We start from the raw sequence: 27,877 nt of genomic DNA, 5'->3' as shown, positions 1-27,877 counted from the left end.
GCCATCATTTTGATTAAACTCGTGCAACATTATAACTTTACTTCAGTTTCAATGTAATCAGTTGTGCAGCTCTCATGCATATCACACCGATGTCTCAGAGGTCAAAGTGTGCCTGATTTTAAAGTGTTTTAGTTGTTTTTTCCTCCTCATGCGAGCACATAAAACAATGCGCAACGATATTACTATTATCAGCACGAGAGAGAATTTGCACTGCGTTTACAGATAATTATACTATATTAAACTGTGTATAATGCTGAATATGATGTATAATAATTATAAGGGTTCTGATATTTGATAGTCCTCCTGATAATGCCAAATGTAATGTCTGATTTCACCAGTAAATTTATACCATGGCAAACATTATTTATTGGATAAACATACACATTGGTTTGAAAAGAATAGTTTAGAGACATGTAATCAGTGACAATACCATTTTAAAACCTAAAATATTAATTTAAAATACTTCAAATGTATGTAATCAGTGATGGTGTACAAGCTTATGTATCTAAAATAATTATGTATTTTTCATCTGGGCAGAATTATTAATATTTCTATTCTGGTTTTACCATTGCCCTCTGCTGGACTGATTTTTAGTCCTACTGCATCCCTGATGGATCATTTTACTCTTTAATGAAGAGTACTTTTTGTTAAGTTTTACAAGTAAAGGACCTGTTTTGTATATGTCCTGAAAGTAATAATAATATTAATAATAAAATAAAAACGTAACTTTTCATGATTCAGGTTTTGTTAAAGTTTTGTGAGAGTATAGAATAATGAATTCAGTACTGTAAATTTAACCAAATCCGTATGCCCTTTATAATTTCTGTTTTAAAAATATCAAATTTTAATAAAATACAGGAAATATTTTTTATCTGATTAATCGATTAATTTAATAAATAATTGAAGATTAATCGATTATTAAAATAATCGTTAGTTGCAGCCCTAGTCAGGATGTCATTTTCCTGCGGCTCCAGTGCAATTAGTCACATGGCATTTATTGCTCTGGTGATAGGCTCAAAATTTACTTTGTCCAGAGCTGAGAGCCCATGTACAATGATGGCAGCAAGAAGGTCTCATACTTGGCTTTCTCCAGGTATCATAGACCTCCTTGATGCCAACAAGATCACAATCAGCACCTCCTCACTGCCCATTCTGCCAAAAATCTCATTTCCTGCCCCGAGCTGGCAATCAGACAATCAGACTTCCTCTTGTCTTCTGTTTCCTCTACTCCTTTGAGTTGTTAAGAACTGGCCTGCTCATTAGTGTTGAGTGCAGTACAGTGTGTTCAGCAAGGTGAGCACTGGCATCCAAAATGCATGAATGTTCTCACTCAGACGATTTCTCACAGTTTCATCCATCCATCTCTCTCTCTCTCTCTCTCTCTCTCTCTCTCTCTCTCTCTCTCTCTCTCTCTCTCTCTCTGTGATTAGCTGTATTTCTCTGATTTGCAAGGGTGTTAGGCTGAGAAATTGAGAGTGAGAGAGAGAACAAGAAAACCATGGCACTTTCCACTCTGTGAATATGTCTGTAGCCTGTACAAAGAACAAGATTTACCCAGTTTATTCCTGGTTCATAAATACTTAATGGAAACTGACTTGCTGCTTATAATGAGAAATATTGCAGCCTTTGAACGTGAGATGCATCTAGCACCACTAATGGGACTTTTTTTATTACCTACTAACAGAAAAAAATATTTCCAAAAATCTCTGGGTACCCACTGGGCTGTCGTGAGATAAATAAATGAAGTTGGAAGCAAAAAGGTGCTAAATGCTAATTGTAGAAGTACCACGGGGAGTTATTTTGGACAGTGTGCAAAAAAAACGGATGGTTGCCACTATTTCAAAACTCTTAATGGCTACTTTTTCCTATTTCTGATGAATGAGTCATGGCTGTCTCCCGTCAGCGCACCCTGAGGACAGAGGCTGTGTCAGGACAGCAACAGGTCACGCTGCTCGATCTGCTACTATCTGTTTCCCTGTATGTGTCCAACTATATGGGGAAGGGCAGCAAAATTACACCATGCTGGCTTCACTACTCCAACATACGAGAATGTAAAAATTTACAAACATTAATGTATGCTGCTATCTACACAGCTGCGACTGTTTTTGAAGCATACAGGAATGCTTATACCATTTTGGTTTGACATGCAAGCAAGTTACATTGTTATAAATTTGAGTCATCTGTTTGGCCATAAGCATGAGAACACTAAGACACTACACCTACTTTATATGGTCTTGTTGAACATTTAATTTAAAAGCCATGGCTACTAATAAGGATTTTGTCCTCCCTTTGCTACTATAACAGCTTCCACTCTTCTGAGAAGGCTTTCCACTATATGTTGGATCTTGGCTCTGGGGATTTGCTCCCATTTAGACATAAAAACATCAGTGAGGTCAGAAACTAATGCTGGGCGATAGAGCCTGGCTCGCAGTTGGTACAGTTAACTTGACTGAACTCATAACGCAATGCTTCATCCAGGCAAGTGAGGTTTTTTTTGTACAACTAGTGCACACACTCAGAGTGCATATCTAGGTTCAGTGAGAAAATAAGTATCTAGATTCTAAAGGTTATGAAACACTGTTTTGCCATATGGTGTATTGGGCATTTGATAAAAGTCTTTGTAGCCATGCTCTCTGAGATATGAGTGCCAAACAAAAGCACAAAGAATTCGAGCCAAGCCAATCCAATCGTAGAATGGAATCTGTGAACATATGAATCAAGCATCAAGACTCCAGCAAAGCACACTAAAGGTGCAGTTATGACTAAAAATACCCACAGCTTATGGCGTAGATGGTGCTTTTAATTGGCTCCATTTTTATGATAAAACAAAAATGCAAACAGCAGTGCTCGCTGGTTATGCATTGGAAGTGTTTGATTTTTTTCCACTAGAATACCTTTTGAATCTGCTCTCTCAATCCTTGCCATTAAGTTTCTAAATGAGACTGTTTGGTCAAGCCCTCCATAAATCAGTATTAGCTGAATGGGTGCTTAACTGTTCAGGAAAGTTATATTGCTCTTTTCAATACATTAAACAGCGTATAAATTTGAAGATTAAGACCAGTTGTGTAGTGAAAAGGAAATAATTTAATGGGACAATGTAATTGACTAAAATAAAAAATGATTAATAAAACAGATAGCTGTGGTCTTGATGCTGATCGGTGGGGTTGCAGTCACCATGCTAACAATGGCCTTTAGCTATGATCATACTCACAGCACAGCTTGGAATGCCGTACTGATTTTATAAAATGGTTACTACGTCATACAAATTTTATTCTATGTGTGCTGCACAGTGATACATAGTAGCTAGGTGAACAGGTGTTTCACACCTTAGCTGCTATTACATTGTGAATATTACCTGGTAAAACATCTTCTGTCACGGTCTGGGTGAGTCTGTTGGTTTGTTTTCTTTCGTCATGTTCAGGTGTCGCTGACTTGCTATCAGCTTTGCCATGGAAGCCTTGATTGTTTCCATGGTAACGCTGATCATGCCAGCTTACTGCAAACTAGCAGCACCTGATCGCCATTAGTTCCCGGCTATATCTTCCTCTCTCTGTTTTGAGTTCATTGCTTGATTGTTTGTTTGAGTCCTGTATCTGACCACTCTCTTTCTCTGCCCTAGTATATCCTGTCTGTATATTGGTTGCTAGTCCTGCACCAGGATTGTGGTTACCATCCTGCCTGTTTGCCTTGCCTCCTTGACACTTCTGAATTTCTCAGTGATAATTCTCTGCAGAGTGACCGCTTTGCACACAACCACTACGCACACAAACCTATGAGCACACCATCCTTCTCCACGCTGCAGTCTGTGCTGGGTTCCTCTCTCGAAGCTTTACCAGCCTTACTGTGTTTACATAACTGATCATTGTTCTCTGCACTTGGATCTTTTGTCTCATCCTTCCTGATATCATCTGTGCTTCATGCCTAACAACAACCTTTAGTCATGACTACAGGGAGTTCAAATGTCAGTCCACACTAAAAATCTGGAATTCTAAATCAGGAAAAAAAAACTTTAGGAATTTTGAAGTATTTAAAGACACATTATGATATTTAAGATTTTGCACTATTTTGATCACTAAATAAGCAAATTTGTGACAATAACCATGTTAACTCTGTACAAAAGATCAGATTTTCTTGCTTCCGTTGAAGCACAAGATGCTTTTTGGAACATTCTCAAAAACTTGCAGAGTCCATGTCAGCTCAAGTGCATGCTGTAATTAAAGCAAAAGGGAATATAAAAATACTAAGAAATTCCTCACATTGTTATGCTAATACAATTTAATATATTATGTTGAACATATCGCATCACATTTTATATAGCAGATTAAAAATACATTTCACCAAAAATGTGATGCGATATGTTCAACGAGCCTCTTAAAAAAATATTCAGCAAAAATGTAGGTATAGTGCTGTGTTTCTATGGGAACAGGTAGGAGCAGTAAACTGATATGCAGTCAAATGTTTGTGAATACTGATTATTTTACAACAGCTTTGAATGTGGCTCCTCTAATCAGAATTTAGAGTTTGTACTATTTATTTTATAAAATTAATTTGACTCTTGATTCTTTTGTTTTTTTTAAGTAAATTCTTATGTAGCGAAGCTGTTAGAAAATCTTTTGTTTTGACTCATCAAGTTCCAAATTATAGGAGAAAATAATCAAATGAGATGAAGTACATTTAATTTTTGAAGTATTTTAATTCACTACATTATTCACAAATAGGCATTACCACCTGGTTATTTCATAAACCGTTTTTTCATGAGATTTGCAGCTAAAACAACTATATCATGATTTATACTGTTACCATTATCTGGAATTAATCATACCACTCACCTTTACATATACACACACTCATAGGTAGAATACTCTGACTCACAAACCAATGCACATGCTACCGTAGGACCACCTATCCCCCTCTTCACAACCTCATCACTATGGTAACTATGACAACCACATCATCTTCACCATTGAATGTCTCTCTCTGTTCCTGTTCAGTATTCTTCTCATACTGATGTCACAATGTGTCCTCCTCTGTAAGAATCATATTGTAGTTGTTATAGATGAAGGGGGATCTCAGTAAAGCGCAAAGAACTGCAATTTAATACTGCTACTAATCCAAACCCACTCTTTTGCCACTGTGAATGGTGTTATTGGAGAACCAAAATTGATTATACCTTGATCCTGCAAACTTAAAATGAAAGCACCTAGAGCAGAACAGATGAATATTAAAACAAACACACCTACAAACAAACGTTCATATCAAACAAATATGTTTGGGTTGAGGGGTTGCCTGACCCCCCAATAATTGATATTAGTTTTGCTGTTTTGCTGATGCAGTCTATTATGCACCGCTGTATAATTGTCATAAAGTTGTTGCAGGGATTACATAATGGTTAAAAAAAAGTCTGACATGGTCAATCAGATCAAAGAAGGCAGGACTCCTGTTTCATAGAAACTAAGCAGTAATTATTCAACATGACTCATGTCGTGAATGTTAATGCCATGTACTGTATGTTAGTAGCTAAACTGTGATATTTGACCTCTATTTTACAAAAGAAATTACATACTAACCCTCAGTAATTTCCAAGGATGCAAACTAGAAATTTGCCATTTTATGTATAGAATGTGCTTCGTAATGTCATTCGTAATCGTGAATGTGAAAAAACCCCAACATGAACAGAGATGTTTTCAGCATATCAGGCTTTATACAAAAAGTGAATGTGTGCATATTGCGAATGAATTGAATGAATGTGGTTATGAAGCAGCCTTTTAGAAAATTAATTTGACAATTTGAAAACTCAAAGTAGGAGAGTTATCACCCTCAGATTAGATCTAGAACATTGTAAGATTTCATTGTGTTTTTAGGTTGTGGCAAGGACAGTCATATTTGCAAATAGGCATACTTGACAATAAATCTGAGCTTTACTAACCATTTTCTTAAATTAATTCTGAATTTTGGACAAAAATCTCTTAAGTGTCTTCTTTCAATAGAGACCAGGGGTTCATGAACTGTAACCATTTTATTTTGAGTATGTCCTTGTCTGGTCTGTACTCAAAAAGGCAGCAGTTAAAGGAGTAGTTAGCTTAAAAATGTAAATTCTGTCATTTACTCAACCGTATGTTTTTCCAAACCTGTGTGCAGTTATTTTTATTTATTTTTTTATTTATTTTTTTCTAGTTTGTAGCAAAGAAAATGTTAAATGTGGACATTGCCTGTTATCTATATAATTATTAGGGCTTATTAGTCAATTTAACACATGAATTCAGTGCAATCAATTACATAAAAAAACTGTTTATTTTATAAACAATTATTAAATTAATCCCCAGAACCATAATAAGGAATGTTCACCTTCATCTTTTTATGAGTCCCAGCCAGCAGCTGTACAGGCAACAAACCACACTCACTGGGTGCTTCTCATTTCTGAAATTGTGTGTCCTCGTTTCCTTTCCTTGGTTCCTAACTACACCCTCTTAAGAAACGAGGAAAGGATGGAAGGAACGGAAATGAAGACAGAGGAATTGAAGCAAGACATGTTTGTAAAATGAAATGTCCTTGCTCACTCGCGCGTCACTTCAGAGCACGTTTTTGGGCAGCTGCAGTACCTCGACATGCTTGCCTGTATGTTATTGAAACTTTATTTATTTATATATTCATTATAAATCCAAATAATTCAAGATGCACTGTTGAAGTATGTGACAATTTTTTTAATTAAACTGCAAATGTGAAACATGAATTAAAAATGTTGTGTGAGATTTGAAAGGGGAGGAGAACTTATACGGGTATCAGGTGCTTCAACCAAAAATTATTCCACATAGGATACTCAGTTGTTTCATCACTCAAGCGTCCTCGATAAGCTTCCTCTGTCCTTGATCATTGCCTCCTCTTGTGCATTTAGAGAATTGGTAAGTCCTTAATGATGGCAGACTTTGATCGATTTTTGGGTCACGGGCTCGAGGACAGAGGAGCGAGTAAACGAGGATGCACAATTTAGGAAATGAGAAGCACACACTGACAGCATACAGCACAAGATGAGGTCACGTTCTTGCATTAAAACGGCTGGGTGAAGCACAACTCCGAATACAGGGTTCTCCAGATGAGTTTCAAACAAAATTTACCTTGAAACAGTGTCCTAAAAATGCTCTCTTTATGACACAACACAACCATATTAAGACCCTACAAAAGCATCCATCTGATGCATGTGTACATAGTGTCCTTAGAAAAGCCCTTATAAGTCTACCTAGGACAGATTGACAGATTCAGTTGCAAAATGGATTGCTTTTTGGCCAAAGCAAAGACTGATGGGGTTGTGTTCATTAATATGATTCTTAAACTATTCTTAAAGGAAAAGTTCACCCAAAAATGAAAATTCTCTAATCATTTCCTCACCCTCATGCCATCCAAGATGTGTATGACTTTCTTTCTTCTGCAGAACACAATCAATGATTTGTAAAAGAAAATTTAAGCTCTCTTGGTCCATACAATGCAAGTGAATGGTGACCAGAATTTTGAAGGTCCAAAAGGCAGAATAAAGGTAATCCATACAACACCAGTGGTTTAATCCATCTTCAGAAGCGATATGATAGGTGTAGGTGAGCAACAGATCATTATTTAAGTACTTTTTTAACTATAACTCTACACTTTCACATTCAACCACCTTTTGGCTGGGGCTGGTCAAAAGTGGAGATTGATATTAAAAGGACCTAAATATTAATTTGTTTCTCAACCACACCTATCATATTAGGAGGGCTGGTGAAAATGTAGATTTATAGTAAAAAAATAAATAAATAATAATAATAATAATAATAAAAAAAAGTACTAAAATATTGATCAGTTTCTCATCCACAAATATCATATCGTGAAATGGATTTAACAACTGGAGCCATATGGATTACTTTTATCCCTCCTTTATGTAATTTTTGGAACTTCTGAGTGCTGGTCACCATTCACTTGCATTGTATGGACCTACAGAGCTGAGATAGTCTTCAAAAAAATCTTCATTTGTGTTCAGGAGATGAAATGGGGATGGCATGAGGGTAAGTATACGATGAGAGAAGTTTCATTGTCAACCCCACCCCCCCCCCTCCCTGTTGCTCTGTTTGCCTGGTTGGACTGATTACTATACACGACTACTTTGCCTGCTTTAACGACTATGTCTCTGCCTTGTGTTTTGGATTTATTTGCTGTTTAATAAACTTCCTGCATTTGGATTCTACCTTCGCCTCTATGTCGAGTCCCTCGCAAGAACATCATATAATTTGATTAAATTATCGATTGACAGCCCTAATAATTATACTGTATGTTAGTGAATGAACTGTGAACTTCAAATGAACCATGTATCTTTTAAAACCAAACTTGATTACATTTTATGTAATCAAGTCAATGAGTCAGTGAATTTATCGAAATTAGAGCCTTTATTCCAAAAGTTATTGCATTCAGTGCCTTTATTAAGATCCAAAAATGACCATTACATTTGTGACCTCTCCCACCACCACCCCCCAAAGTTCAAGACATGGTTACGGCCTTATTTTGAAAGCTTTAGTGCTATGGACATGTGTTCAAAGAGTGCTGACATTCTGATACAGTACGCATAAGTGTGCGTGCATGCGTGTGTGTGTGTGCTATTTAACTTTGTTCACTGTCAAAATTTAATTGCATATTTTTATTTCTTTTCGGACCCAGGTAAATGTATTCCAGGGTCATCTGGTAGGCGGTGGAGTACTGCATTGGTCTGATAATAGTTGACACTATTTTTCATTGTTTTTCAAAATGAGGAAAATCCATAATTTTAATAATGATTTTATGTGAGGTTTAGGGTGTGGTTTAGGGTTAGATTAGTAATTATAGTCAGCTTTCTATAAAACAATAGAAGTCTATAGTATGTCCCAACAGGGCCGGCACTAGCTATAGGCACTCTAGGCAATTGCCTTTGGCCTCCGCCTTCTTAGGGTCCTACAAAAGACATGTAAACTTAGTAGTTTGCCAGGGCTGTGTGTGATAAATGTCATTTCTAGCACTTGGACAATCCACAAATTACGCCTATTACAATTGCAAGTTCGATATCAACTTCGCTATTGCAAAATTTTGAGCGCTCAAACTTTAGCGCTTGGTCATAGATGAGTTTTCAGGGTCTAGCTAAGGTTCCTTCTGCGCTGCACGTTCATTCAAGAGCACACAGGGAAAAAAAACAAGATCAGCAGAAACCGCAATCAAATAAAAAATGTGTTATTCTGTTTGCCCGCAAGTCTGTGAGTGTCTAGATGCTTGACTAAAGACTGAGCTTAAAGATGGTGAACTTTTGATTCAGAAACACTTATCTCAGCATGTTTCTTAGAGGAACACCATGTGATGTGTTCCTCTAATGTGCTATGCAGCAGTCGACAGATACAGGGTTTTCAGTGGTCTTTTCTTTAACCAGTACAATGTATTTTAATAAAAACATTATTTATTACAAAGCAGGAAATAGGAAAATGCATATTCTTTGGTGTGTTGGAGTTTTAGAAATGGCTGTATGTTTATTGTAACATAAATATTAATAGTTATAAAAGAATGTAATTATATCAAAATATGTAGTGGATATGGGATTGATTATTTTGCACTCCCTTATGTTTTAGTTTCTGTATTTGTAAAACGCTTAATAGTCCCAGTCAGCATGCCCATGGAATACCCACAAACCATTCACACCAAGCATGATGCATATTGCAGCAAAAATGGCAAGAGCTGGAAGAAAATCCATTCTGATTGGCTGGCTGCAATGCAACACAGGGGTGCACATGTATTTAACAGTTTATCAGGTAACAAAGTGTTGTTTAAAAGTTACCAGGCTGCTACAATGAACACCTTTGACGAAGAACAAGTCGAAAACTATTTGATTTTTTGTTAGATTTGCCAAAGCTTTCAAAATTTATGGCATTAAAGAAATTATACTGTTTGAAGCAGATTATGTGATTAAATGGTTATTTGAATGAGCTACCACTTTGCTGCATGTCATACCACTAGACTAGACCATTCGAAAAAATCATTTCCACCAAAAAAATTTCTAACCAATATGCATTACTTCTTGTCAGGCACCGATCAGTCTGCGCAGGCCTATTGTAACATGAGTTAACTGTGTAATCTACTCCGAAGTAAAACTGATGTTTACATTACTGCTCTAAAATAATCCAATTTTTAGCTTCCAAATCAGAATTATAATTTTCCCTCCAACATAGATTTTGCCTAGGGCCTCTTAATGTCTTGAACCGGCCCTGTGTCCCAATTTATATAGCTTAGCAAACATTTGTGTGTATGCATGCCTGCGTGTGTACATGTTTTTATATAAGTGAAGAAAAAGTGAGAGAGGGGAATATGGACAGAAAGCTCCTCCATTTGCGAACCAAATGAAAGCACTTAAAATGCTTTCAAAGTGCTGCCTTTAAAGTCAACAAGCTCTTTAACTGCAAACGCATTTAGAGATTGCTGCTGTTATAATAAAATAATGAACTGTAAAACCATTCATTTGGGAAGAATGTTTATGTTTCTATGAATCAAGCAATTACATGACCTTTAAGATTTAACTTGCATCCATATACATTATGTGAAGTGAGAATTAAATGAAGCACAAGTTTCACAGTGCTCAGTCTGTCATTGCAGAGTGGATTTTTTATGTGGTCTGGTAAAAGGAGGAAATCCTTAGGCAAGATGCATCAAAGGAACTTAGTCAGTTTCTATTTATATTTTTCATTTTTTGCCCTTGAAAATTTTCATTGGTGGAAGAGACCAGACTAACAGCATGGATTTTATTCTGTATTGTTGTTCAAAGCTTTACTGGAACAGAGACCAATTTTACAATATGATTGGACACAACAGCTGCAGTTGCACAAATGTTTGTTGGTGACATCTGTGCCTTAAGAATCTCTTGGAAAAAAAGAGCAGATCAAGGATTCACTTCCTCTCTCTATGCACATTAAGTTGTCCATGAAATGTCCAAATTTACAAATAATCAGCACTGCAACTCAGGACAAATACTGCATGTGACAGTGTGTTTTGGTCACACTCAAAGACTAAGATAATGAAGGTTTTAGATTGTTTGGATAAATGGCTATTTTTTTGTGTAATAAAAAAACATAAAACTCAATATTTGTGTTATTTTCTTAATTTGCTTGATGCAACTTCGATGCATTGCATAATTTTACAGTTTTGTTAATAAATTCAGCAGGCTTATGCATCATGAATGTGAGACCAAACCTTGCGTTTCTTGAATTCAAGCAGATGGAGGGCTATATCAGGGACCTATAAAATGAAAATGCGAAGACAGAAACTAATAATAAAAGTGATATTTATATTATATTTCAAAAATAAGTGAAGAGACCAATAATATTGCATATTTTGTCCCACTGAAATGCTCATTCTACAGTACAACAATGATTTTGAGATGGATGCAGATGTCAATTTTCTGGTATTAGCAAAAGTAAGGTTATCTATAACATCTATAAAAGTAAAAATTGAACACCTAATTTATGTGGCTAAATTATTCTGACAGTGTGGCTGAGTTGGAACTCTTTTAATCAGTTTCTTATTGATTCAAATTCTGTCATCTCTTGGAATTTCTGATAACCTAACCGTAACCTAATGCCCCCCTCTCTACTAATTTGCTCTCAGTGCCCCTTGGCATACTTTGAATGCCCACTGGGGGGCCAGTACCGCCCCCATTGAGAACCCCTGCTTTAGATATTGTTTTAGAAAGAGACTCACCTGTATATGATGCAGGCACTGTTACGACATGTGTCACAGTTGGCGGTATCTTGCCCAGTTCGATATGAAAGTCTGTGGAGAAACAGAGTATGATAAATAATCAGAAACAGTCCAGAAACAATAAAAAAACCTTATAACCGAATATCAAATAAACAAACACATGGAGGGCAAATTCACTAAACAGTTGCACCACTTTTGCACGTGATATTTTGCAGAAAAAACTTGCGCTTTATTCACTAAACAACCGAAATCTAGTTTAAACAACTGCAATCAGCACTAAAACAGTGCTGCATCTTGAGTATTTCAACTAAGTCATTGTCATTCTTTTCCATACAAACTTGCCTCCTTTCTTTGTAAATAAGGCTCATTGTAGATTCCGCTCCATTCACAAAATATTCAGCCTGACACAGCAACATTTGCTTGACCAGTGATGCGTGTTTGAGGTAGGACTATCTTTTTGTACCACCAATGAAAGATGGGGAGAATCTGTCTGAAAAGAGTAGGAATGTCATAAAATATTGATACATCAATTTTTGATTGGCACGTTATTTTCTTGATAAATTTTTGAGGCATCGATATATTAACATTAGCCAACATTTAAATTAGAAGCCTAATTTATGTGCTTTCCAATTCACTGTCAGTTGGCATTACGTTTAATCTATTCAGGCGTAATAGCTATGGGAGACCACAAGGGGGTGATATAGCATTTACTATACTTAATACTGAAGGACGAGTTGATGCAGTGCAGGTAGCAGTCCAGAGTTATGAATCTAGTCACCATATTTCTTCAAAAATGAACAAAGTGATGATGAGTTTGCAGGTTGGTGTATGAAACTGGTGTAACTGAGCAAACTGAATGAATAGAACTGGCAACATTTATTATGCAATTTCTCTGTATGTAGCCTTGAATAGGTTTCATTCAAGCTGTCAAACCACAAAAAGACATACTGTACTTGTAACTGGAAATGCATTGTGTAGGCTATCTGAAACATACTATATTTTCCGGAAATAAAGTCGCACCTGACTTTAAGTCACACTGGGTCAAAATGGCTTTGTTGAGGGAAAAAAAAAAACATATATAAGTTGCATCTCTGAATAAGTCGCACTGACAGAGGTTGCATGCGTCAGGCACACCGGTAGCAGCTGCCAGACTTCTCCCGATGTTCAGATGTCAAACGCGCTCTGTAAATACTACAGTACCTCAGAATCTACACATCATATCACAGTGTTTTTGAGGTTTGTTTTAAACAGGATAATTTGCTGATAGTAGTCATGTATAACAGTTTCTCATATTCAATGTGGAAATGTGTTTCACTGTCCCCTTCTGCATATCGCGGCCCCCTTCATCCTTTCGCAGCCCACTTTGGCATATCACGGCCCCATTTCATGGTCGGCCCACTGGGAAAAGTCCCGGTTCTCCTGATGGTCAGTTCACCTCTGCTTCGGACTATAAGTCGCAGGACCTTTCAGATGATGAAAAAAAAATGCAACTTATATTCTGGAAAATATGGTACATATGCACAATCAGGGTTGGGGAGTAACGGAATACACGTAACGGGATTAAGTATTTAAAATACAAAATATAAGTAACTGTATTCCACTACAGTTACAATTTAAATCACTGGTAATTAGAATACAGTTACATTCAAAAAGTATTTTGATTACTGAAGAGATTACTTTGCATTTTATTGTCTCATTGAAACATTGTTTCATTTAATATTTAGTCCTTTCAGACGGAAAACATTTATACATATAAATTATGTATTGTTTTCCTGTAAAAATATTTAAAATATCCTTAAAACAAGATCAATTTGATTGATCTTGTTTTAGAAACAACACTGCATAAGATATTTAGGTTTTTCAGTGAATGTATTTTTAACGTGTATTTTGTCTTACTGTACTGGCAGAGTTTTTATAGTCAAAACAAGTGAAAAAATCTACCAGTGCTGAAGTAATGCAAAGTATTTAGAATACGTTACTGACCTTGAGTAATCTAATGGAATATGTTACAAATTACATTTTACAGCATGTATTCTGTAATCTGTAGTGGAATACATTTCAAAAGTAACCCTCCCAACCCTGTGCACAATGTATCATCCAGTGACTGTTCGAGATAATGATTTGGGTCGAATTTAATGGAAAACTAATTTGCGCCGGTGCGCCACCAACAGACGCTGAGTGGTAGTGGCCTGTGTGCGTACCTTCATAGAAAATAACTGTTTGTAATTTTAGAACGCGCCCATGTTGTCTGCCAGACACATCCGTTAGCAACCACCTAACAATGCCCTAGCAACCACATGGCAACGCACTAAAAACCCACTCAGAACACATTAGCAACTGCATAGCAATGTATTTTGTAGGTTATTGGTTTACTCTGCCTTGTGCCCAAGATTTCAAAGCATCATGTGATGATGGAAGTGACTGGGACTGAATTCCCTGTATCTATCCAATGTTCATTTATGGCCCTTTGGCTTCAGTGGCATTAATGTATGTACAAGGGGATGATGGATAATGCACTAGCCAGGCATACTTAAGATGGTTTTGATATATTATTTGTGTGCTGATGCGACATTGTGACACATGCCTTGCATTTCTCCAGAGACAATAACAGGGCTGTACCCAGCAGCCATGCAGTTATGCATTTTCATTAAAGCTTAATGAAAGCCTAATTGGATCACTTTATCCCTCTGAGCGTTCAAGTGTCAGGATAGTCATTGATATTCTGTGTTCGGTTCGATCTGATGTTGCTGTAAAGTTTATAGTGACAGTATTATCTCCAAATGCAGAGGATTGAAGATGAACAGCATTTTGCTGTAGCCATGCAGTAGAACACATCACCTTTACTGAGATTTTACATGACTTTATTTACAGTAGTTCACCTAAAAATGAACTAATGTCTCTAAATCTTCAAAAATGACAAAAAAGAGAAAAAGCACTATTAAAGTAGTTCATATGACTTTTTTGCTAAATCTGAGGAACAGAACATTAGTTGAAATGAATCCTGTGTTTTGTGTGATTAACAGACTAAAATGTAAGTCACATGCTAAACAGAAACAACTCAAAATAATTATTCATACACAACACAACTCACTCAATCAGTGATCTAGTTGCAGTGGTTCTCAAGTTAACAGCTCACTGGAAAGGAAGATTAGCGGTGAATAATGACTTCAACTTGGTCTGAACCTCACGCAAAGCTTTTGTTTTACTTGTAGTGCTTATAGGAATATAGCACATGAGTTGTATGGCCACCTAGTCTCTTAGAATGAACGTTACTATAACTAGATTTGAGCAAACTGACTTTTAAGTGCTGAATTCTACATTTCTTTTCCTGGTGAAATGAACACTAAAGGTGTTACAACAACTGTGCATTTTATTCACTTTCACACAAATCATGACTATTACGGCTGACAGGGGTGTAAAAAGTACTCAGAAATTATACTTAAGTAAAAGTATGGATACTGAGTGAAAAGTTTACTTAATGAAAAGTCCAAGTATCTAGCCAAAAACATACTAGAAAGTAAAAAAAGTTAAAAAAAAAAACAAAAAAAAAAACAAAGTATTTACATTAAATTGTATTTATGTATTAAAAAGGTAAAAAGTAACTTTTTTCCTAGCTCTGACGACTCATATTTCTCCCCCAGTGGCATTCACAACCTGGTCATAGAGCCATATTACAATAACTAAATTTTTGCTAAATGATTTTTATGTGGCCTGTTGTACATAACACAGAAGTTTCCTGGTGGAATGAATACTAGAGGCACTTTCACTCAAATCACAAGTAAAACAGCAGATTATCAGTTCATAAACACTTTTCACCTTGTTCCTCACACAATGCTATCTTATTACATATAAACACTTTTACTATAGCACAGGGGTGTCAAACTCAGTTCCTGGAGGGCCGCAGCCCTGCTCTAAAATGCCTCGTAATCTTCAAGCACTCCTGAAGACCTTGATTAGCTGCTTCAGGTGTGTTTAATTAAGGTTGGAGCTAAACTCTGCTGGACTGTGGCCCTCCAGGAACCGAGTTTGACACCCCTGCTATAGCGGATGACTAATTTTAATGTTTGCATCACATAACCAACTACATTTACAAGCTTATTCAAGTGTAATCAAATTGTGCTGTAGCTCAACTGATAGAGTGTTGCATATGCAATAAAAAGGACCGGGGATACAAGTCCTGAAGAGCATGCGAGACAACACGTGCCACAGTCACACAATGTTCGTTGTATGGGAGGAGACACTCACGAATTGCGATGTCAGAGCACCCAGCCCCTTGAGACATTGGGAAAGATAAAAACATAAAATAAAAATAAGCTTTGAGGAAAATTAGTAATGTTGTTGGTTTTGTGAATTGTCTTCTGAAGTTTGCTGCCAAACCTTGCTGTTGAGCAGATGGATGAATTCAATAAAATTCATAATTAATATTTGTTCAGATTCCATTATTTGTATTATAATTATTATTTTCATCATTATCATTACTGGTTTTATAGTTATTATTATAATTAATAGTTGCCCAACAACAACAACAACAACAATAATTTAGCAAATAGGGAATAGAATTTCATAGATATGATTTAAATATGAATGCAAGTGTAGAAATTAATGACATGTACACATTTAATTACAAAAGCCTTTTGTTTATATATATATATATATATATATATATATATATATATATATATATATATATATATATATATATATACACTACCGGTCAAAACTTTTGAAACACTTGACTGAAATGTTTCTCATGATCTTAAAAATATTTTGATCTGAAGGCATATGCTTAAATGTTTGAAATTAGTTTTGTAGACAAAAATATAATTGTGCCACCATATTAATTTATTTCATTACAAAACTCAAATTTAATAAATACATTTAAAAAAAAAAAAAAAAAAAAACGTTTTGAAATTGATGACTTGGACCAAATAATAAAGAAAATCAGCCAATAAGTGCCCAACATAGATGGGAACTTCAATACTGTTTAAAAAGCATCCCAGGGTGATACCTCAAGAAGTTGGTTGAGAAAATGTCAAGAGTACATGTCTGCAAATTCTAGGCAAAGGGTGACTACTTTAAAAATGCTAAAATATAACACAGTTTTTCTTTATTTTGGATGTTGTTTAGTCACAACATAATTCCCATAGTTCCATTTATGTTATTCCATAGTTTTGATGACTTTACTATTATTCTAAAATGTGAAGGAAAAAAAATATAATAAAGAATGAGTGTGTTTCAAAACTTTTGACCGGTAGTGTGTGTGTGTGTGTGTGTGTGTGTGTGTGTGTGTGTGTGTATATATATATATATATATATGCAACGTGAATGATCATTTTTGACTTCATAACTGTCCAATCTGTAGAAGTAGCAGGCATTTATAATAAAGTTTTGGACAAACACTATCAGTGTTTCTCAATTCATGCTCATAGTTTTAAATGAATACATCACATTCAGTCGGGTGGTCACATACGATCTAGTCGCACAAATATTTTAACGTATGCGAAGCTCAAATCAGATCCAAATTTTGGCCTCTGCAGATGGTCGGCACTCCACAGAGCAGACCCTGTGACACTCCATTTGAAAATGACTGACCTCTGGTCTGTCATCTGTTGTTTGTCAGATGCAGTAAAGTCCAGTCCAGTAAGACCAAAGAAAATGATCTGCAAAAATATAGTGAGTACTTTTCAAGTTTAAATAAAATTGTAAGGAATAAAAAGTACTATTTTTTCTTTGGAAATGTAATTATGTAAAAGTACAAGTATTCCATTTAAATTGCAATCGAGTAAAGTACAAATCCCCAAAAATAATACTTAAGTATTATACCTAAGTATTTTTACTCAATTACTTTACACCCCTGATGGCTTTTTATGATAAACGCTTATGTGGGGATGGGGGGCGTGGCCGTATGTCTGTCTGCAGGAGAGAGAGAGTGGTAAGGCTTGTCACCTGGGTTGTAATTATCTCTAGCACCTGTCTCTTTTTGTAGTAATGACAGAGGGAGACCGCACCAAAAAAGCCGCACCACCTCTTCAGTGCAGAGAGAGAGAGAGACGCACATGGCCGCGTTGACATTAAAACTTTATGTTTACTCTTCAGCCGGTTCCCGCCTCCTCCTTGCCTGTACTTATACTGTTACAGTGGTGCCGGGAACTTGGGAACGTTGGAGGACGATGCCGTCATGGAATCTTCACTGCTGGGCGAAGTCATCAAATCCCTTGCCAGCATCCAGCAAACCCAGCATCACGCCCTCATAGAGTTACGCCTGGAGCAGGAACAGAGGTTCCAACTCTTGGTCGTAGTCCAGAGCAAAGTCACCAGCGGTTCGGGAGACACAGCCGCCCATTTGCCTTTGCCCAACAGCTCCGGGATGCTTGCCGGAAATGCTTGCTGGCTGAGGGGACCCGCGGTGCTGTGGACATCATCGACCTGGTGGTACTGGAGCAGTTCATCGCCCAGCTTCGTCGTGGGATGGCGAGTGGGTCCAGTGCCACCGCCCGCGTAGCTGGAAGAGGCTGTCCAGCTGGCAGAGGACTACATGGTGCCGTTTCCGGGAGGCAGTGAAGCAGTCTCTTTTTCTCTCTCTTCTCTCTCTCTCTCCTGCATCTCAAACACCACCCCCCTCTCACCCCTCCCCTTCCCATCCTGTTCCGGCTCCCCGGAGGTGGGGAGGAACCCCACCCAAACTTCCCTGTATCTCCCACTTCTCCTGTCTCTCTCTGCTCTCCTTCCCAGGTTGGCAGGACCACCCCATGAGTGAGGTAGGGAGGCCTGGGCCGGTCAGCTGGGGCTGTGGGGAAGCCGGGCACTTCCAGGATCAGTGCTCGGCAATGGAGGTGGCGACACTGGTCTGGATCCCTGACCCTACGCAGGCTGCCCCTGATCGGTGCTGGGGCGTATTGTGTACCGGTAAGTCTAAAAGGGGATACATACCACGTATTGGTGGATTGAGGCTGTCCTCAAACCTTCATTCACCAACACTAGGTGCAAGATGGGGCATTTGGCACGGATAAACAGGTAAGGGTGCAGTGTGTGCATGGGGATATTCACAGGTATCCAGTGGTTACCATTGAGATACTATTAAGGGCAAAAAAGTATAGAGTAGAGGCTGCGGTTAATTCCCGCCTCACCCATCCACTGATTTTGGGAACGAATTGGCCTGGTTTTAAGAATCTATTAAGGGAAATATGTGTGGATGGGTCCTGAAGAATGTTGTCTCATGTGTGACGTGTGATGCTATGGCTGGAGAGGCGGTGCCAGGGACATCTACATCTGCTCCGCATCATGATGACACAGGGGAGAGAGTTCCCATCCTCAGGGGATTCCCTGAGGAGGATTTCCCTCTAGAGCAGTCACGGGATGAGTCTCAAGCATACATTTGACCAAGTGAGAGTAATCAATGTTCAACAACTCCGGCCTGACGTTGCACTCACATATCCGTATTTTTCTATTATCAAAGATAGGTTGTATCGAGTGACGCAGGACACTCAAACGAAAGAAAATACAACCCAACTGTTAGTGCTGAAGAGCCGTCAGGAAACCCTTTTCCAGGTGGCTCACCATAATCCAATTGCTGGCCATCTAGGGCACGATAGAACACTTAACCGAATAATGGCCCTTTTTTTTTTTGGCCAGGCATTCACGGGGACGTTTGCAAGTGGTGTACGGTGTGCTTTGAATGTCAGTTCGTGAATCTACCGGCCACCCCATAAGTGCCATTGCGCCCTCTACCGCTAATCGAGGTCCCCTTCAAAAGAACTAGCACGGACCTTGTCGGGCCATTAGAACGGACCGCACACAGGTATCGCTTTGTATTAGTTCTGGTGGACTATGCAACGTGATATCCGGAAGCAGTGCCCCTGCACAACATCTCAGCATGTAGTGTTGCGGAGGCACTCTTCAGAATAATCTCTCAATTGGGGATTCCAAAAGAAATCCTCACTGATCAAGGCACTACTTTTATGTCATGAACACTATGCAAACTATACAAATTGTTAGGTATTAAATTGATTCGCACCAGTGTTTACCACCCACAAACAAATAGGTTGGTGGAATAATTTAATAAAACCTTAAAAAATATGATTCGCAAGTTTGTACATGAGGATGCTAGAAATTGGGATAAGTGGCTCAATCCCCTTTTATTTGCAGAGCGAGAGGTCCCGCAAGACTCTACAGGGTTTTCCCCATTTGAGCTACTGTATGGGCGTCGGCCGTGCAGCATGCTCGTCTTCATCCTGGAAGCTCGGGAGGAGGGACCTTCAAATAGTAAAAATGAAATTCAGTACGTTATTGATCTTAGAGCAAAACTCCACACCTTGGGTCGATTAACACAGGATGAATGTCAAAGCCGACTGTTTGACAGGGGCACTCGACTATGGGAATTCGCACTGGGAGATAAAGTGCTTGTATTACTGCCCACCTCAAGCTTTAAATTACTTGCCAAGTGGCAAGGGCCCTTTGAGGTCACATGGTGAGTCAGAGATCTCGATTATGAGGTTAAGCGAATGGATAGGGGTGGGGCACATCAAGTTTACGATCTCAACCTCCTAAAAGCATGGAGGGAGGTGGTCCCTGTGGCCCTAGCAATGGTAGTCCCTGAGAGGGCGAAGCTCGGACCAGAGGTGACTCTCAAACCAAATTAATTCACCCCGGTCCCTTGTGGAAACCACCTCTCACATCGCAGCTCACAGTCGTAGCCTAGTTACAAACGGAATTTGCGGACACGTTATCGCCTCTCCCCGGTCGCACAAACCTCATAAAACACCATATCAAGACCCCCCCGTGGGTGGTGATTCGTAGCCACCCCTATCACCTTCCTGAACACACAAAAAAAGGTTTGTTAAGGAAGAATTAGAGGCGATGCTTGATATGGGCATAATAGAAGAGTCGCACAGTGATTGGGCCAGCCCGGTGGTTCTGGTGCCTAAGAACGACGGGTTGGTCCGGTTCTGTGTTGACTATAGTGAAGTGAACGCGATGTCCAAATTTGACATGTATCCAATGACTCGGATTGACGAATTGCTCGATCAGTTTGGTGCGGCTCAATTTTATTCGACACTGGATTTTACAATGGGTCATTGGCAGATCCCTTTAACTCTAATCTCCCAAGAAAAAACTTTTCCACACCGTTTGGCTTACACTAATTTGTGACCCTTCCGTTCAGTTTGTTCGGGGCCCCAGCCACGTTTTAGCATCTCATGGACAAAATCCTCAGACCCCATACAGCATATGCCGCTGCATATTTAGATGATATTATTATATATAGTTATGACTGGCAGCGGCATATGCAACATCTGAGAGCTTGGGCCACGGGCAGGTGCATCCCCAGCTTGACAAAACTGCAGCAATCACGGCCTGTCAGAGTCCCAAGACCAAAAAGGAGGTGAGAGAGTTTCTGGGGCTGGCAGGCTACTACCGAAGGTTTGTGCCTAGTTACTCTGACATCACCAGCCCGCTGACTGATCTTACTTGAATGGGGGCCCCCGATCCGGTACAGTGGACGCAGTCATGCCAACAGGCTTTTCTAAAGATAAAGTCTGCGCTTTGTGGGGGGCCGCTTTTATATGCTCCTAATTTCACTCTCCCATTTATTTTGCAGACGGATGCATCAGACAGGGGGCTGGGGGCAGTGCTCTCGCAGGAGGTGGAGGGTTGCGAGAGCACTGGTGAGTACTGGTGCTGTACATTAGTCGTAAGCTCACGCTGAGAGAGACTAAGTACAGCACAGTGGAGAAGGAGTGTCTGGTGATCAAGTGGGCCATCCTCACTCTCCGCTACTTCCTGCTGGGGTGGGCCTTCACCCTCTGTTCAGATCATGCCCAACTCCAATGTCTCCACCACATGAAAGATACCAACGCGTGGATCACCCGTTGATACCTGGCACTTGAGCCGTTCAAATTTGAGGTGATCCACAGGCTAGGAGTGCAGATGGCTGTGGCTGACTTCCTCTCCAGAAATGGGGGAGAGTTGGCAGGCCGGATGTTGCCCTGGCCTGAGTTGGGCGGTGGGGATATGTGGTGTCTGTCTGCGGGAGAGAGAGAGCAGTAAGGCTCGTCACCTGGGTTGTAATTATCTCTAACACCTGTCTCTTGTTGTAGTAATGATGGAGGGAGACTCAAAAGCCGCACCAGCTCATCAGTGGAGAGAGAGAGAGAGAGAGAGAGCCGGTTCCCGCCTCCTCCTTCCCCATCCTTATACTGTTACAGCTTATTTTTGCACTATTACTCACACAATGCTATGTTATGATATCGAAACACTTTTACTATGAAACATCATTTGAAAAATTCTACATTTTAATGCTTGTATTACAGACTCACATATATTTACACACTTATTCCAATGTGATTAGCATCCGTAATAGCTCAACTGATAGTGTGTTGGACTTTGGACTCTGAAGTACATGGTTTGAGACCAGTCAAGCATGCAAGCTGATACGTGGGACGAGAGTGTCATAAAAGCGGCACGAGATGATGTGGTTGCTTTAGAAAATGTGCTTTTCATTTCACATTTTGTTTTTGGCATTGGTTTAGGGTAAGGATGTCTGTTTTGTGTCACCTCTCACTTGATTTTAGAATTGGTCAGGTTTAGGTTAAAGTTTTAGGTTAGGGAGTTACGTTTACTCATATAAACCTCCATCTAATATTTACCTTAAAATCCTTGTGTGATTACGACATGATTAAACTCGCTTTTGGCGCCCCCTGCTAGACATTTAACTTGGAAAATGCAGCCAAACATAAGGCACATAACTTCATTTTGTGAAAATGTTGCTACTGTCAGGTAATGTTCATGAGGCCAGGATGTGTATGGACATTTTATGGTGTGCTTTTATTGTGCTTTTTGTCATTTTTAGAGCTTGACAAACATGGTCACTTTGAACTGCTCTAATATGGAAAAAGAGCTTTGTGAAGTTTCTTTAAAATTCTCCTTCTGTGTTTCATTGAAAATAACAGCATACAGTTTTTTTTTGTTTTTTTTTTTTGGATGAAGAACTAATCCTTTAAATGAATTATATTTTTGGTGTAATTATATTTTTACGCTTACCATCGGCTTACAATCAGGACACCACATGTCAGAGCGGTGCTTAAAAGGAAGAAAAATCTATCAATATGGTCTGAAATAAATGGGAATGGGATGAGATTGAACCCTTCATTATGGTAGAAGAGGAACTATCCTAAGGTCAGGGAGGTCAAGCACAAACAAGGTTTAGCAGTGGAATATGACATTACTGGTGGTCAAGGTGACCTAAAGAATAGCCACATGTGATTTATCGGACATATATGTGTGTGTGTGTGTGTGTGTGTGTGTGTGTGTGTGTGTGTGTGTGTGTGCTGGGCTGGTGTGCATTTAAGAATGACTGTGTCCATTAAATAGATCGATAACTTTTAGTTGCTAGGTCATTAGCCATGTCTACTGTCCCTGTCTCTATTCTCTTAAAGTGTTGAACATGAAAGTGGAGAGTACAGTAATATTATGTACATATTTCACTTCTTTTTAAATACATATTGATCAAGCTGTGTGCATGCGCATCGCTGAATCACACATTGGTGCAATGAGTTTGTCCCTGGTAGCTGGCTCACAGTTATTGCAGACATCAGCAATGTTAAAAGACATGCAGTGCCCTATCACTGGAGGTGTGCCCTGAGAGTACAGGGAGGTGGCACATTGCTGCATTCCTGGAATAACCCACAAAAAACTGACTCTGGCAGCAGAAGCTTGCCTCACATTACACACTTTAATAGTGTGCTAATGCATCTTTACAGCATGAATTCACAGTGGTTTGGTATGTCATTGAAATTCATTGTATGTTAACAAGATATTCCTGTGTTTGCACATGCTAATGAAAGTAAGACAAGACAATGTCTGTAATAGTGGCAGCGATAAAAAAAGCCAGCTGTACTCACACACAGTCACATGACTTAACGCACATCCCTGCCTTGCTGGGCTTAGCTTGACTCCCAGCATGTTCAGGCTGGTCTTTTTGATGGCTTTAGAATGGTTTGGGCAGTTTTCGGATGGCCAATCTGGGAGACCAGCTAGATTAACTGAAGATCAGCTTGGCCAGGACAGGAGACAAGCAAGACCAGCAAACCGGCTTAGGCTGTTTTTGTTTTTTTAATATATGGGATAGCTGAGCTGCAAATTGCTGATGGATAAATTCTGTGTTGATCATTGAAGAGAAAATGTACAGAAGCAGATGGTTCAGTAAGCATAATTGATTGACACTGAATTGTGTTGTCATGCAGTGTGAAGGCACGGAAACGTATTGGCAGGGTGATAGTATTTCAGTAGCCTCAAACCACAGCCGGGTATGCCTTGCAAAATCCCATTGTATTCCAGACACTGGCAATCTGTTGCTGATATGGATAGGCTGGGAAGTAATTGACACACTAATGAGCCAGTCCTGATAGTGATTAAAAAACAGTGCAGGCTGTTGAATCTCCATTTGGTAACATCATTGAGTGACTGTCCTTGGAAAACACTACCATTATCTAATACAGTATAATGGTGAAATGAGCCTTGGCGAGTGGACCAAAGCATTTTAAAGTACTTGTGGAGGTGGTGATGTATTGTTGCTACATTGAGGGACCAGCAAAGTTAAACCTATCCAAAGGTTTATTTATTCATCATAGTTAATTATTTTAGAATTGTCTCCCTTAAAAACTAGAATCGTAGAATGCCAGAATTAAATAGTTTTATTGTGGATGTCCAAAATGGGTCCATAATGAGCCTATTGCCACACTTACCAAAAGTGGGAGAATTGAGGGGAAAAAAAGAAGATAATTTTTTTTTTTTTTTTTTTTTTGTAAAATATTTTTTGTGACAATGGGATTACTTAAGAGTTTATTTAAATATTTGTGGCAAAATTCATAGACCTTAGTCAGGGTAGATGGCATATTTAATTCTTCATGATTAAAAACAAGGCTGTGAGGGATTGACGTTCAGTCTAGAGTTTTACTGTCCAAATGTCGAAGTCATATTTAATTATCATAACCCATGTTTTTAACTGTTCAAGCTGTTGGTTTTTGCAAAAAATTAAACATGGCATCACTCTTGACCAGGGGTGGACTGGGAAGCTGTCCTTTTCTGCATATCGCTGCCCCCTTCGGCATATCGCGACGCCGTTTTGTGGCCCGTTCTGCATAACGCGGTGGCTCATTTCAGCTTATTGCGGCCCATCGGCCTGCCCGGTTCTCCCGATGGCCAGTCCGCCCCTGATCGGCCCCAAAGTGCGTCGGCCCACCGGGAAAATGCCCGGTATGCCAGAATACCAATCCAGCCCTGCCCGTGACTAAAGTCTATATAGGACGTGCCATTATTGAAACTGCACCTGTCACAAATAATATGAAGACACATTGTGATGTTTGGAGGCTTAATAAGAGAAATAATCCACATACTGTACGTGTTGCCACATGGAGTTCTGGAAACATATTTTTTTTTTTTTTTTTTTTTTGGCATCCTTGATAAAGCTCTGGTAAACACTGTATTTCACAGAGAAAAACGTTTCCAGAAGATGCACAAGTTGCAGCATTTGTTTTCTATAACAGATGGTTTGATTTGAATAACACAATCAGACATTTGTCAGGATTGTATGTGTTTTTGTTCATGTCTTTTATTTTGGTAAATAGTTCAATGCCATGTTTGTTCCTGGTTCCTTGTCATGTGATCTTGTCATGTGTTTCCCATATTCTTGTGTCTTGTCTCCATTGGTTCATTGTTTCATTGGGTTGTTAACAGTCTTGTTATCTTGTTTAGAGTTCTAAGTGTTCATTGGTTATCATTGTCATGTGTTCTCCCTAGTCCAAGTATTTAACCCTAATGTTTGCCATTGTTGAGTATTGTTTGTTAATGTATGTTGTTTGGAAGTCAAGTTTATGTTTTATAGTCAAGTTGTTTATGTTGGTTCTCACATTTGGATTCATGTTTTGGAATACACCTTGTAAATAAACTGTACTTGGGTTTGTTGCACGTCATCGTCTCTTGTAACGTTGGCTGGCTATAGGTAGAACAACATTATACAGATAACTTGCATCACATTTTGTATTTAAAAAAAAAGAATACCTAAACATTTTTAAAACAAGACACTTGGTATTGATACAGATTTCCTGATTCAATATTGATTCATATGGGTATATTTCAGTTGTAATGTCCCTTTTTGCTCACATATGAAACAAATCCTGTCCCAGCCAATGCAGTTAATTACACGGGACCTTCAAACTAGGTACATTATGAAAATATTATTTTAATAATTATATTTGATTAGTTTTTATCATTTTGGTCACAAAAGCTTTTTAAAAAGAGATTCCATGTTTTCCATCAATAAATACAATATGATATATTACATATATTTTGTTATGTTTGTTGTTTACATGCATAATTTGCACTATTTGCAAGTATTTACTTTGATTTGTTGAACACATACTAAAACCAGTTCTGTCTTTTTAAGAAAACTGTCTTTTACCATATTAAATAAGTACATATTGAAAACAACTTGAAACACCCAACCAAGAAGCTCTAGCGCCCATTGATCAACAGATGTAGAAAGAAAGTCCTGCCTTACAGGTAAAAGAGCCAATCACCTTTTAGATACAGACATCACCTGTCAATCAACTCGCTAACGTGCATGCGCATTAGCTATACAAGCCTGAAAAATTGCGTGTTTTAACCTAATATGAGGTAAAGGAGCATAATTTATTATTCCAATTTTATTGCTGATTAGAAACATGTTCTTTGATTGTAATCTTGACCAACCGTTTTTGAGATTTCATTGTTCCCCCATTCAATTAGATAGGAGCTGCACTGTCATGACTGGAAATAGCCTCCCGTGAGCGTTTTAAAGTTGGCAGACAGTGGACTGACTTGCTAGAAAGACTTTGCTTAATCTCAGTTAATGCCCTGTTATTGGACACTTTCATTCATGAATGAAATTAATCCTGACTGACTGTGCATAGTGAATTTCTACAATGGCATTGGTAACTGAAAACTACTGTGTTTGAATGATGCAGCCTCCAAGCCACTAGGTGTCAGTGTAAGCCATTTAAGCCACTTCGACATACTTCAAAAAATTACTCTTAAAAAAAGTTCACCTTTAAGGATGTTTACATATTTTTACTTTAAAACAAGATCAAGAAAATGTTTTTTTGTTTGTTTTTTTTTTTTTGTTCAGATTATCTACATTGTTAATTGCGCAGATATGATATATAGTTCTATAGTATTTTTCTGTATACAAACAAATACCTCCAATCTAACCAGTCAGGCACAGCACAACTCTATTAGTAGTAAAAGCTGGCTCAACCTAAGGTTACCAACCCTGGTGTACCAAACACATCCATGCCAGGGCTCCTGAGTGCTTGGCATTTTAAGCTCTGCACACCCTGGCTGTCAGCACCGTGCAGATGCTTTGTTTGCACTAAAAGTGCTGCTCTCAGACAGAGGGGACAATCAAACTGTTGGCTGTGGCTGGTCTAACCCAGAGAGAGTGGCTGGGCTTTCATGTGCCCACACTGAGCCACTCATCGTTCTGAGCTCGGCTGCTCTGATGACACCTAGCATGTGGGAGTGCAGGCGTGGAGGTCCTGCCTCTAATAACAGTCTCCACACTCATTGTGGAAGAAGATGGGAGCTACACACACACACACAAAGAGCCACACTTTCTCCTTTGGAAGATGACAAGCACTGCTAATTGAGGCTGTTTGAGTGGTGGTTTTGTGCTCTGAAAATATGCCCTGCTGTTCTCACTACTGGTTTAGGAATAAAATAACTCTACTGCTCTTTAGACTGTAGGTTAGGCTTGAGGGTCATTAGCTGCCCAACGCAATGCCTGAAGTACCTTAAATGCAAGGACTGATAGTTTTTAGACCAGGTCCATTGCTCTGGGTGGGTGAGTTACCAATTTGACTAATTTCTACAAAAGTTTGAAGTGAGAAATACATAAATATAGCCAATATATCTATTTCTGATGACAAAGGCTAATGTCCATTAATTTTTTCCAAACTTGTATGAGCTTTCCTTTCTCCTCTGGAACACAAAAGGAGAGAGTTGGAGAAAGCCTCATTCACAATTGTTTTTTATGGTATGGAAAACAGATGCAATTAAAAAGAATGGTGACTGAGGATGTCATTCTGCCCACCATCTCCTTTTGTGGACGAAAGTCATA

The 27,877-nt window shown here is 38.7% G+C and overlaps 1 protein-coding gene across 2 annotated transcripts in view; it reads right to left on the bottom strand.

Moving 5' to 3' along the window:
• insyn2ab (inhibitory synaptic factor 2Ab) overlaps positions 1-27,877 on the bottom strand; it is a 43,833-nt gene that overhangs the window by 10,012 nt on the left and 5,944 nt on the right. For both annotated transcript variants that reach the window (XR_007892179.1, XM_051646127.1), the window contains exon 2: positions 11,728-11,799. Coding sequence is in view for 1 of the 2 variants with exons in the window: in XM_051646127.1 (XP_051502087.1) it covers positions 11,728-11,799 (72 nt within the window). In the remaining variant the exon portion in view is untranslated. The remainder of the gene's footprint in view (positions 1-11,727; positions 11,800-27,877) is intronic.

The sequence above is a fragment of the Myxocyprinus asiaticus genome, chromosome 20 (genome assembly GCF_019703515.2).
Source record: "Myxocyprinus asiaticus isolate MX2 ecotype Aquarium Trade chromosome 20, UBuf_Myxa_2, whole genome shotgun sequence".
NCBI lineage: Eukaryota > Metazoa > Chordata > Actinopteri > Cypriniformes > Catostomidae > Myxocyprinus > Myxocyprinus asiaticus.
Note: the sequence above shows the minus strand (reverse complement) of the source record. Positions and strands in the feature narration are given on the sequence as shown.